This window comes from Trematomus bernacchii, unplaced genomic scaffold, assembly GCF_902827165.1.
Source record: "Trematomus bernacchii unplaced genomic scaffold, fTreBer1.1, whole genome shotgun sequence".
NCBI lineage: Eukaryota > Metazoa > Chordata > Actinopteri > Perciformes > Nototheniidae > Trematomus > Trematomus bernacchii.
This window is the reverse complement of record NW_022987839.1, coordinates 5539054-5551169: the sequence shown is the minus strand read 5'-3', so window position 1 is coordinate 5551169 and position 12116 is coordinate 5539054. Positions and strand designations below refer to the sequence as shown.

The window sequence follows — 12116 nt, the reverse complement described above, 5'->3', positions numbered from 1 at the left end:
TTTTATTGTATTTTTTGGCAGTCTTTGTCGTCTGAGGTCATTCTGGAAAATGGCCGTCTGCCAGAAGGAGTTACCATCACGTACAAATCCATCTGCAAGAACGGTGTGGAGGGAACAGGGGAGAACGGCAGGAAGTGCTCCAACATCTCCATCGGAGACGAGGTACAGAGTACAGACCATCCTTTGGCTGCAAAATGTGTATATTAGATGTACCCTATTTGATTTTCTTTTACATTCAAAGCGGCCGATGAGATTTAAGACTCAAGATTTTATGTCGGTCATATTTTATGATGTCATTATCCACATTTTTCTTTTAAAACTTGTACAAAATCCTAGCCTAATCTTTGTATGCAACTGTGCAGAAATACCTGGTTTAAACAGAATGAATACACTTGCCTACATTTGAACATCGGTTTAGAAATCTAATATTACGAAAGTCCTGATTTTTAAGCTTCTTAAACATATTAACTCATGGAGGATCCCAAATATCAGAGTGTGGAAAACATTGCTAACACAAGGGCTGTAAGATCTCTCTGTGTCTGGGGTCTAAAGCTAAACAATTGTCCTTTGTGCTTCCTCATGGGGGAACTGGCTGTTCTAAGTTTAGAAAAAGGGGGGGGGAAACATGCTTCAATTCAAAAGAAACAATAAATGAGAAAAGCATCAAATGATCTGAGTAATGTCTGGAATCTGGGACAATTAGCTTCAAAGCCTTTAATAGTTATAATGACTCTATAAACTCTCCTCTGGCTTCCAGGTGTCTTTCAAGATTTCCATCGAGTCCCAGAAGTGTCCATCGAACGGAAAGCCTGAGGTGATTAAAATCAAACCGCTGGGCTTCACCGAGGAGGTGGAGGTGGTTCTGAACTTCATCTGCGACTGTCAGTGCGCCGCTGAAGGAGAGCCCGACAGCGACAAGTGCTACGAGGGCAACGGGACCTTCGAGTGCGGAGCCTGCAAGTCAGTATTCAAACAAAACATTCACTGGATCGCTGCTGCTTTATTTTAGAGTGTTTCCAAACACATCTGTACTTCTTTAAGAAAGGAGAGCTGCTTATTAGAAAACACCAGGTGCTGTGATGTGTTTTATATCAAAGCTGTTGGATTCTGGGCTTTAATAGCACATGGTGGATCAATAATGAGGTAGATGTGTGTTTTCGCACCCAAATGATCAAACCTATAGGTTGAGCCCAGGGTTCTCATTCTCACATTATCATGCTTTTTTTTGTATTTGATAAATTATGCTCTGCTTATCATGTACGACTATTGTTAACCCCAGAAGTAGAAAGTATCTAAAGTACATTTAATCAAGTACTGTACTTATGTACATTTTGAGGTTTTCTATAGTAAGGTTCAAGGTTCAAGGTTCTTTATTGTCAATCTGACATAGCTACAGAGTAATTATGCAGTTGAAAATCTTATGTCACAGGCTTCTCCAACAATGCAACATAATAACATAACATAATAACAATAAGAGCAAGAGCAATACAAAAATAATAATAGTTATAAAAATGAAATAAAGTTATGATGTGGAATAGTGCAGTATGAGTCTATATACAAGTTATTGGAATGATATATATATATTAGGTATTAGATACATACTACTGAGTAGCAGTTGAATGTTTGAAGTTGTTTCAACAGTTCAATTTTTTAACAGTCTCACTGCCCGCGGGAAGAAACTGTCTCCGAATCTTCTTGTCCTTGCCAGGATGCTGCGGTAACGTCTGCCAGACGGCAACAGAAAGAACAGTTTGTGGCTGGGGTGATGGGGGTCTTTGATAATCCGTAGTGATTTCTTCCTGAGCCGCTGGGAGTAAAGGTCCTCCATGGATGGCAGCTCCGTCCTGGTGATGTGCTGTGCAGTTTTCACCACCCTCTGTAAAGCCTTACGATCGAGGTCGGTGCAGCTGCCGTACCAGGCCGTCATGCTGCCAGTGAGGATACTCTATCGTGCACCTGTAGAAGTTGCAGAGTATCCTGGAATCCATTTTGAACCTCCTCAACCTGCGGAGGAAGAAGAGCCGCTGTCGAGCTTTCTTAGTGATGGTGGTGGTGTGAAGAGACCATGTCAGGTCCTCAGTGATGTGGACCCCAAGGAACCTGAAGCTTTTGACTCTCTCCACCGTAGTCCCATTGATGGCGATGGGGGGCGTGTCCCTCTCCCTGCTGCTTCCTGTAGTCCACAATCAGCTCCTTTGTTTTGCTGATGTTGAGATGGAGGTTGTTCTCCTGGCACCAAGATGTCAGGTTTTCGACCTCCTCTCTGTATGCCGTCTCGTCATCGTCTGTGATCTGGCCGATGACGGTCGTGTCATCAGCAAACTTCACGATGGTGTTGGAGCTGTGTGTGGCCACGCAGTCGTGGGTGAACAGGGAGTAGAGGAGAGGGCTGAGCACGCAGCCTTGAGGGGCACCGGTGTTGAGAATCAGGGTGGAGGATGTGATATTTCCCACCCGCACTGCCTGGGGTCTGCCCGTCAGGAAGTTCAGGATCCAGTCGCAGAGGGCGCTGTTGAGTCCGAGGTCTCTGAGCTTGATGGCCAGCTTGGAGGGCACAATGGTGTTGAATGCTGAACTGTAGTCAATGAACAGCATTCTCACATATGTGTTCCTCTTCTTCGGGTCCAGGTGTGAGAGGGCAGTGTGGAGGGTGAGGGCTATGGCGTCGTCTGTGGACCTGTTTGCTCTGTAGGCAAACTGCAGGGGGTCCAGAGATTCAGGGAGGGAGGAGGTGATGAATAATTTGACTAACCGCTCAAAGCACTTCATTATGATGGAGGTGAGTGCTACTGGGCGGTAGTCGTTGGGGCAGGTGATGATTGTCTTTTTGGGGACAGGAATGATGGTGGAGTGTTTAAGACATGTGGGGACTACAGACTGCAGCAGGGACCTGTTGAAGATGTCTGTGAACACCTCTGCCAGCTGAACTGCACACACCCTGAGAACACGGCCAGGGATGCCATCAGGTCCAGGAGCCTTGTGTGGGTTAACCCTTTTAAAGGATTTACACACATCTGCCCTATTTAAAACAAAAGGGCAGTGTAGCTCCTGGTCCCTCTGTACCTCCACAGCCTGGCTGCTCTCAAAGCGTGCAAAAAAACTGTTTAGCTCATCTGGGAGAGATGCGCACGCAGACACTCCCGCAGCACCCCCCCGCTGCTCCTTTGTAGTCAGTCATTGTCCTTAGTCCCGCCCACATATTCCTAGTGTTACAGCCTTTGAAGTCAGATTCCACCTTCTCTTTGTACTGTCTCTTTGCATTTTTTATTGCTCTCCGGAGATCATACCTAGACTTCCTGTACTCCTCCAAAGCTCCCGCTGTGTGCGCGAGAGTGCGCGCTTTCAGTTTGCCGCGCACCTCACCGTTTACCCAGGCTTTTGATTTGGGAATGTCCGTACAGAAACCTTCGGTACCCACGTCATCGATGCATTTCCCAATGTAGCAGATGACAGTGTCCGTGTGTGTGTTGATGTTATTGTCCTCAAACACACTCCAATCCGTGGATGCAAAGCAATCCTGCAGTGCTGAATCTGACTCCTCGCTCCATCGTTGTACTGTCCTTGTTATCGGTCTGTCCCTTTTAAGTTTCTGCTTGTAAGCAGGCAACAACAGTAGTGAGATATGGTCTGATTTGCCGAAGGGAGGGCGAGGGAGAGCCTTATATCCATTCCGGAAAGGGGAATAAACATGGTCCAGTATGTTTCCCCCCGCGCGTCGGGAAGTTGATGTGTTGGTAATAGTTTGGCAAAACCTCTTCATGTTGGCGGTGTTGAAATCTCCGGCCACAACGAACGCCGCATCTGGCCGTGAAGTCTCGGTTTTATCAATAAACCCAAACAGCTGATCGAGTGCCGTGTTGTTGTCGGCGAGTGGCTGCGGCGGGATATACACTGCTGTTATCACAACAGATGTGAATTCCCTCGGCAGATGGAAGGCCCGACATGAGATCATGAGGTGCTCTAGCTGTGCGGAAACAGTCCGATGAAATAATCTTCACATCTGAGCACCAGTTGTTGTTAGTCATTACACACACACCGCCTCCCTTACTTTTCCCCGAGTTTGCAGTCCGGTCCTGACGAAAAATAGAGAATCCGTCAGGGACAATAGCGGAGTCCGGGATAGCGGGGTTGAGCCAAGTCTCAGTGAGAATTAACACGTTACAGTTCTTAATGTCCCGTTGAAAAGCAATCCGGCTTCTGAGTTCATCTAGCTTATTTTCAATGGATTGAACATTAGCCAGAAGAATACTCGGAAGAGGGGGGCCGATTCTCACGTTTTCTCAGTTTGACCAGCAACCCGGCCCGGCATCCCCGCTTTGTCTTCTTCTTGCGTCTCTCAGGTAGAACAGCAACAGGTAGCCATGGTGAATCTCCATTGTCTGTCGGAGGGTTAATATTGTCCACGAAGTTTCGCAATTGGAAAAGTTCCTCTCTGCTATATTGTATGGCAGAGTAGGTGCGGTCGGCTAGCATGTTGCGAACCATGTTAAAAGTAAAACGGCAAAAGTAAAAGAAATATGTACAAAATACGAAAATGGGCAAAGTTGGAGAGGAGCACGAAGACGATGCGGCCATCTTCACCGGCGCATCAGATAGGGTATCAGATAGGGTATTTCTTATATATACTTCTACTCCACTACAACCTTGAAGGAAATATTGTACTTTTTACTAACAAAATGAACTGTAGTTACTTTACAGCAGGGCTATTCAATTGGCGGCCCGAGTGCCTTTATTCCAGAAAGGGTGTTAAATTGAGAGATAGAGGGGAAGACATTGCCTGAACACTTCGGCGGGCTCGGGTTTCGAACCCACCTACTAGCTACAGTAGTGACAAACCACCTACTAGCTACTGTAGTGACAACTCACCTACTAGCTACTGTAGTGACAAACCACCTACTAGCTACTGTAGTGACAAACCACCTACTAGCTACTGTAGTGACAAACCACCTACTAGCTACTGTAGTGACAAACCACCTACTAGCTACTGTAGTGACAAACTACCTACTAGCTACTGTAGTGACAACTCACCTACTAGCTACTGTAGTGACAACTCACCTACTAGCTACTGTAGTGACAACTCACCTACTAGCTACTGTAGTGACAACTCACCTACTAGCTACTGTAGTGACAACTCACCTACTAGCTACTGTAGTGACAACTCACCTACTAGCTACTGTAGTGACAACTCACCTACTAGCTACTGTAGTGACAACCACCTACTAGCTACTGTAGTGACAAACCACCTACTAGTTACTGTAGTGACAAACCACCTACTAGCTACTGTAGTGACAACTCACCTACTAGTTACTGTAGTGACAACTCACCTACTAGCTACTGTAGTGACAACTCACCTACTAGCTACTGTAGTGACAACTCACCTACTAGCTACTGTAGTGACAACTCACCTACTAGCTACTGTAGTGACAACTCACCTACTAGCTACTGTAGTGACAACTCACCTACTAGCTACTGTAGTGACAACTCACCTACTAGCTACTGTAGTGACAAACCACCTACTAGTTACTGTAGTGACAAACCACCTACTAGTTACTGTAGTGACAACTCACCTACTAGCTACTGTAGTGACAACTCACCTACTAGCTACTGTAGTGACAAACCACCTACTAGCTACTGTAGTGACAAACCACCTACTAGCTACTGTAGTGACAACTCACCTACTAGCTACTGTAGTGACAACTCGCCTACTAGCTACTGTAGTGACAACTCACCTACTAGCTACTGTAGTGACAAACCACCTACTAGCTACTGTAGTGACAACTCACCTACTAGCTACTGTAGTGACAACTCACCTACTAGCTACTGTAGTGACAAACCACCTACTAGTTACTGTAGTGACAAACCACCTACTAGCTACTGTAGTGACAACTCACCTACTAGCTACTGTAGTGACAAACCACCTACTAGTTACTGTAGTGACAACTCACCTACTAGTTACTGTAGTGACAACTCACCTACTAGTTACTGTAGTGACAACTCACCTACTAGCTACTGTAGTGACAACTCACCTACTAGCTACTGTAGTGACAAACCACCTACTAGCTACTGTAGTGACAACTCACCTACTAGTTACTGTAGTGACAACTCACCTACTAGCTACTGTAGTGACAACTCACCTACTAGCTACTGTAGTGACAAACCACCTACTAGCTACTGTAGTGACAACTCACCTACTAGCTACTGTAGTGACAAACCACCTACTAGCTACTGTAGTGACAACTCACCTACTAGTTACTGTAGTGACAACTCACCTACTAGCTACTGTAGTGACAAACCACCTACTAGCTACTGTAGTGACAACTCACCTACTAGTTACTGTAGTGACAAACCACCTACTAGTTACTGTAGTGACAACTCACCTACTAGTTACTGTAGTGACAACTCACCTACTAGTTACTGTAGTGACAACTCACCTACTAGCTACTGTAGTGACAACTCACCTACTAGCTACTGTAGTGACAACTCACCTACTAGTTACTGTAGTGACAAACCACCTACTAGCTACTGTAGTGACAACTCACCTACTAGTTACTGTAGTGACAACTCACCTACTAGTTACTGTAGTGACAACTCACCTACTAGCTACTGTAGTGACAACTCACCTACTAGCTACTGTAGTGACAAACCACCTACTAGTTACTGTAGTGACAACTCACCTACTAGTTACTGTAGTGACAACTCACCTACTAGTTACTGTAGTGACAACTCACCTACTAGCTACTGTAGTGACAACTCACCTACTAGTTACTGTAGTGACAACTCACCTACTAGCTACTGTAGTGACAACTCACCTACTAGTTACTGTAGTGACAACTCACCTACTAGTTACTGTAGTGACAACTCACCTACTAGCTACTGTAGTGACAACTCACCTACTAGCTACTGTAGTGACAACTCACCTACTAGTTACTGTAGTGACAACTCCTGTCATTTATTGCATCTCTGCGTGAATGATTAGATCATTTCACCTAAATTAAATCAAATTAAATGATGTTGATGGTTAAATTAGCATGGAGGCCTACTGAGTTCTGAACTTGCCATTCAGATCTATAAAGGCCTTGGGGCTATGTTGTTTGATTTAATTAAACACAATATATGCACTCCACTATGCTTTTGTAGTATTTACTGTATCTGAAGCTCTTAATATGATTGCTCATATTTCAAGCCATCTTTTTCCCGGCCCCTTGCTTTGGATCATTTTCATCAACCGGCCCCATTCCAAACTAATTGAATAGCCCTGCTCTACAGGTTCATGTTATTAATTAGAATAAATATTTGACAAATGATTATGACATGCTATTGTGGACTAAGAAACGAGCATGGCAAACATTGTTAAAGGACACTTCACCTTAACAAGCTGCAAAGATCCTCTGATATTATGTATATTATTCCATAAATTGACATTTTGCGTAATGAGTACTTTTAGTTTTGGTACTTTACAGTTACTATATTTTGCTGCTTGAGGTTTCACATAAATATAATTTTGAACTGCAAACTTGTTACACGTAACAAACTATTTATTCTCCGTGGTTCTTTTACTTTTACTGAAATGAAAGATCTGAGTACTTGTTCCTCTTCTGATTGAGCTCTGTTCTCCTGTGTCAGGTGTAATGACGGACGTATCGGGCGTCTCTGCGAGTGCAGCAAAGACGAGGTGCGGACAGAGGACCTGGATGCGAACTGTCGAAAGGACAACGGTACGGACATCTGCAGCAACAACGGAGACTGTGTCTGCGGCACATGCGAATGCAAGAAGCGAGAGAACCCTGCAGAGATCTACAGCGGGAAGTACTGCGAGTGTGACAACTTCAACTGCGACCGCTCCAACAACAAGCTCTGCGGAGGTGAGGCTTGTAGAAATAGAGTTATTGAAACTGAAACCGTTATCACTGTAAACTCTTTATTTTATGTTACCTTTTATTTAATCAGAATTATCAAATCAAATCAAATCAAAATGTATTATAGCCCCACATCACAAGAAGTGCCTCAAAGGGCTGTACAAAGCAAACAAAAGCAAATACAAACGTCATAGCATAACAATTATAAAAACATTACACAACATAAGTATTGCCATGTGATAAAAGCATGTGACTGAAGTGATGGTAATGTTGATGGAAGCTAGGTTATGGAAGACCGATGCAAAGAGATGGGTTTTCAGTTTGCTTTTGAAGGATAGGTCTCATTGAGATTAAAAAACTCTTTTCCAAGAGAGGCCTGGTAGTTCCGGCTAACGGGTACAGTTTTTCTGGCTCTCCAAAATCCAGGTTCTTTCCGGGCTGAATATGCTAAACTAGTGAGAGAATCGCTGGCAAGGGGGCTACAACTACAACAAAATGAACACATTTTACCGTGATTTAATTGTAATACACGTTTCAAAATGATGCCGAAGTAACAACATACTGATACCGGTTAGTAAAAACCATGAATTAATGCTTTGTCAAGTCTGCAGACAGACGGCAGGCGAAAAACCTTTTAAAATGCGTGTTTTCTGAATGGAGATTGGCTAAGCTAACGCAGTATATGCTCCGACCGTCCACACTCACAACAACGGCCTATACAGACATAAATAAACCAGCGACTGTATTCGCCATGACACAGACAGTCTGTGGTTTGTACTTGTTTAACTTTTGTCTAGTTTCTGAACATATATGAGGAGCTGTGAGCTTGAGTGCTAACAGCTAACGGCTGATGTTGATTTTCTGTGTTTCGCATTGAAGATGACGTCACGGCTCCGCCTACACTGCGTTACCATAGTTACTGCCCCAGTTCCTAAATTGTATAAAGTGAGCCTGGCCTACCAAGGCCTAACTATACCGTACTAAAGCCGTGCGAGGCCCTGCAGTGGAAATGCGCCATTAGAGAGGCTTTGAGTTTGTTTAAAGAAAGCAGCTCTCTGAGTTTCAGCTCAGTTTGCAGCTGGTTCCACACCACAGGAGCAGCGTGACTGAACCTCTTCCCCAGTTCAGTACGGACTTTTGGAACAGTTGGAAGAAACAAGTCCTCGGAGCGAAGTCGATAAGATCCTATGCAATTTTGGTTTATGTAGATCAGGGATATCCAAACTTTTTTCACAGAGGGCCACACATAGGGTCGCTCACTAGAGGTGTATTGCCTCATAAGTTATAAGTTAGAAAAATCAATCAAATGGTAAATGATGGTTAATATTGATGAAAAAAACACACAGCTCTCCGTACGGTTTCATTTATTGTGTTGGCAGCTCATTCCTTAACAGGAGGCTCAGATTGCTTATAATATATATATCATTTAATCTTTTATGATTCGTATGATGTTTTAATGCTTTGTCAAGCACTTTGTGACTATGTCTGGGAAAAGCGCTTTATAAATAAATGTTGCTTACTTACTTCCCCAGGACACGGCCGCTGTGAGTGCAGGAAGTGCATCTGTGATGCCAACTACACCGGCAGCGCCTGCGACTGCTCGCTGGAGACGGCATCCTGCCTCGCCAAGAACGGGCAGATCTGTAACGGCCGCGGCACGTGCGAGTGTGGAATCTGCAAATGCACCAACCCCAAGTTCCAGGGTCCTACCTGCGAGATCTGCCCCACCTGCCCCGGGGTCTGCGCCGAGCACAAGTGAGTCTGGAGCTGTGAGGCTTAGCTGGAAATTGTGACATCTTAAAATATAGTATTCCCACTGGTCACAGATTATGAAATAACATGTATGTTTAGAGGTTTTATTCCAGACAGAAACTCGTAAATTGTGCTAAAGATTCTACTTAAAAAGTCTGAGGATTTTAACTGGCAGCCAGGAAAGAGCAACACACAACTTCACTTTACAGAGCCATAACTATAAATATGTCTTAGCTTTGCTGTTTTGTGATCAAAAGTTGTGTTCAAGGGCATAAAAACGCTGCTGAAGGTTAATCCAATGTCTCCGTGTCACTTTGAAATGATTACTTATAATCCATCATTACATTTATCGGCAATAAACAGCGTATATTGTTGAGCAGGCTGGGGCGTCTGCTTTAGAGCATGCTGTGTCAACGTCATTTGAACTGACCAATGGTAATGTTTACATGGATTTATGAACTGCCCCTCGATTCTATTGGCTCTAACGGTTACAAAGAGGTGTCAATCACCCAATTTGACCAATGGGTTCCAGAGATAGGGCTCTGCGTAATGTAAAAATATAGTATTTGTAAATATAGATTTGGGGTAAGTTACAGATGGGTGACAGTAACATTTAATTACTTTGTGTGAACATTCTTTGAAACAGAATGGATGCCTTAATGTTTGGACATTACATTTGCAGGGAATATAGTTGAATACATTATAAGGAAATACAAACATGTAATGTTTTTAATTTCTGGTATCATGGCCTGAGAGAGTCTCTAAATAATAGGCTACATGTCTGCCTTTTCTTCATCTTCATGTAGTTCACTTTCTCAAGATGTTTCTCTCTACCAATGTGTAATAATAATAATAGATTAGATTTGTATAACGCCTTTCAAGGGACCAAAGACCGCTTTACATGGTGAACAAACAAACAAAAGGGACAAATAATAATAAAGTAAGGAAAATAAATAGCAGTAGGAGTGGAGAGCAGGGGGACTGTGATGGGTTAGGGGTCAGGCCATAGTGAACAGGGACTAATGAATAGATAAAACACACAGACGTAATGAACCCTTCTTCCTCGTCTTCTCAGAGACTGCGTGCAGTGCCGAGCGTTTCGAGGCCGGAGAGAAGAAGGACACGTGTGAGCGCGACTGCAGCTACTTCCAGCTGATCAAGTGAAGGACCCGCGAGAAGATCCCCAGCCCACCGACCAGAGCTTCCCCCTGACCCACTGCAAGGAGCGCGACGCCAACGACTGCTGGTTCTACTACACCTACGCCATCAGGAACGACACCAAGGAGGTCTACGTGGTGGAGACGCTGGGTACGATTAGACTGCTGCATTCAAGGCTTTTATTTCCATTGTCATAGCTACAGTGTAGATATGACAATGGAAATCTGAGGTCACAGGCTCCTCCAACAGTGCAACACAATATAACAGATACAATAGAATATAGTGCAGAATAGTCAATGTACAAGTAATTGGAATATTGATATATATAAGTTGCAAACGGATGAATGTTGATGATGCTGTTTGGTTGCATAGTTATTCTACAAGCTATCTTCTCTGTAGTAGTTTGTATTGTGGGTAACAATCCTGCTCATGGTTCACCATCAAAAGGCAATGAAGAGAACTGCTACCAAACAAATAGAGTTTAAAATGATTTAGTGTAATAGGGGACCTTTTTAAGACAATTCATATCAGAATGTTAGCTTTGGACTTCATGTTGTTTCTCTCAATCCCCCCCCCCCCCCCTCAGAGTGCCCTGCCGGCCCTGACATCATCCCCATCGTGGCCGGCGTAGTGGCGGGCATCGTGCTGATCGGCCTCGCCCTGCTGCTCATCTGGAAGCTGCTCATGATCATCCACGACCGCCGAGAGTTCGCCAAGTTCGAGAAGGAGAAGATGAACGCCAAGTGGGACACGGTGAGTCAGCTACACACGAGACAAAAGTCGAGGACATGTCAACGCCTGATGCTTTTCAGTAAGCGTCTTTTCAGCTTATACACAAGAGTGCTGCAGGGACGAGCAGAAGCTAGCGTCACACTAATGACGCTCAGCTGGAAGCATATTCTAATGTCTGATGGCTGCGAAATCTCAATCTTTATTTATTTATTTATTTATATAGCACATTTAAAACCACCTCAGTTGACCAAAGTGCTGTACAGGGAATACATACAATATAAAATAACTCGATGGGAGTAAAACAATAATTAAAAACCTGATTAAAAGCACAATAACTAGAAAGAGAAAGAGATAAGATCAGAAGTACTTTATTGATCTCAATTTGGGACATTTTTGTGTTGCAGCAGCATAAAAAGACATGGCATTGTACAATAACAATTATAGGACTAGAAATAAACAAGAAAGTAGAAAATATCAGCATTATGGTTGCACTCAAAGGGCCGGCTGTAACTTTAAGACTATATAAAAATACATATATAAATATTTTATATATATAAAATAATATATTATATTACATTATTTCCTCTGCATTGGATTATTATCGGATAGGGTAATAAC

General features: G+C 43.6%; 2 protein-coding genes across 2 annotated transcripts in view; both read left to right on the top strand.

Annotated features, from left to right (window-relative positions):
• LOC117500356 (tripartite motif-containing protein 16-like) overlaps positions 1-12116 on the top strand; it is a 215503-nt gene that overhangs the window by 143928 nt on the left and 59459 nt on the right. The gene's annotated exons all lie outside the window — the stretch shown is intronic.
• The window catches only part of LOC117500348 (integrin beta-1-like), a 38124-nt gene that overhangs the window by 21095 nt on the left and 4913 nt on the right, over positions 1-12116 (top strand). Inside the window, 8 exon segments of the mRNA XM_034153205.1 lie at positions 22-162; positions 758-960; positions 7624-7862; positions 9389-9611; positions 10684-10705; positions 10707-10767; positions 10770-10916; positions 11353-11519. Coding sequence (XP_034009096.1) covers positions 22-162; positions 758-960; positions 7624-7862; positions 9389-9611; positions 10684-10705; positions 10707-10767; positions 10770-10916; positions 11353-11519 — 1203 coding nt within the window.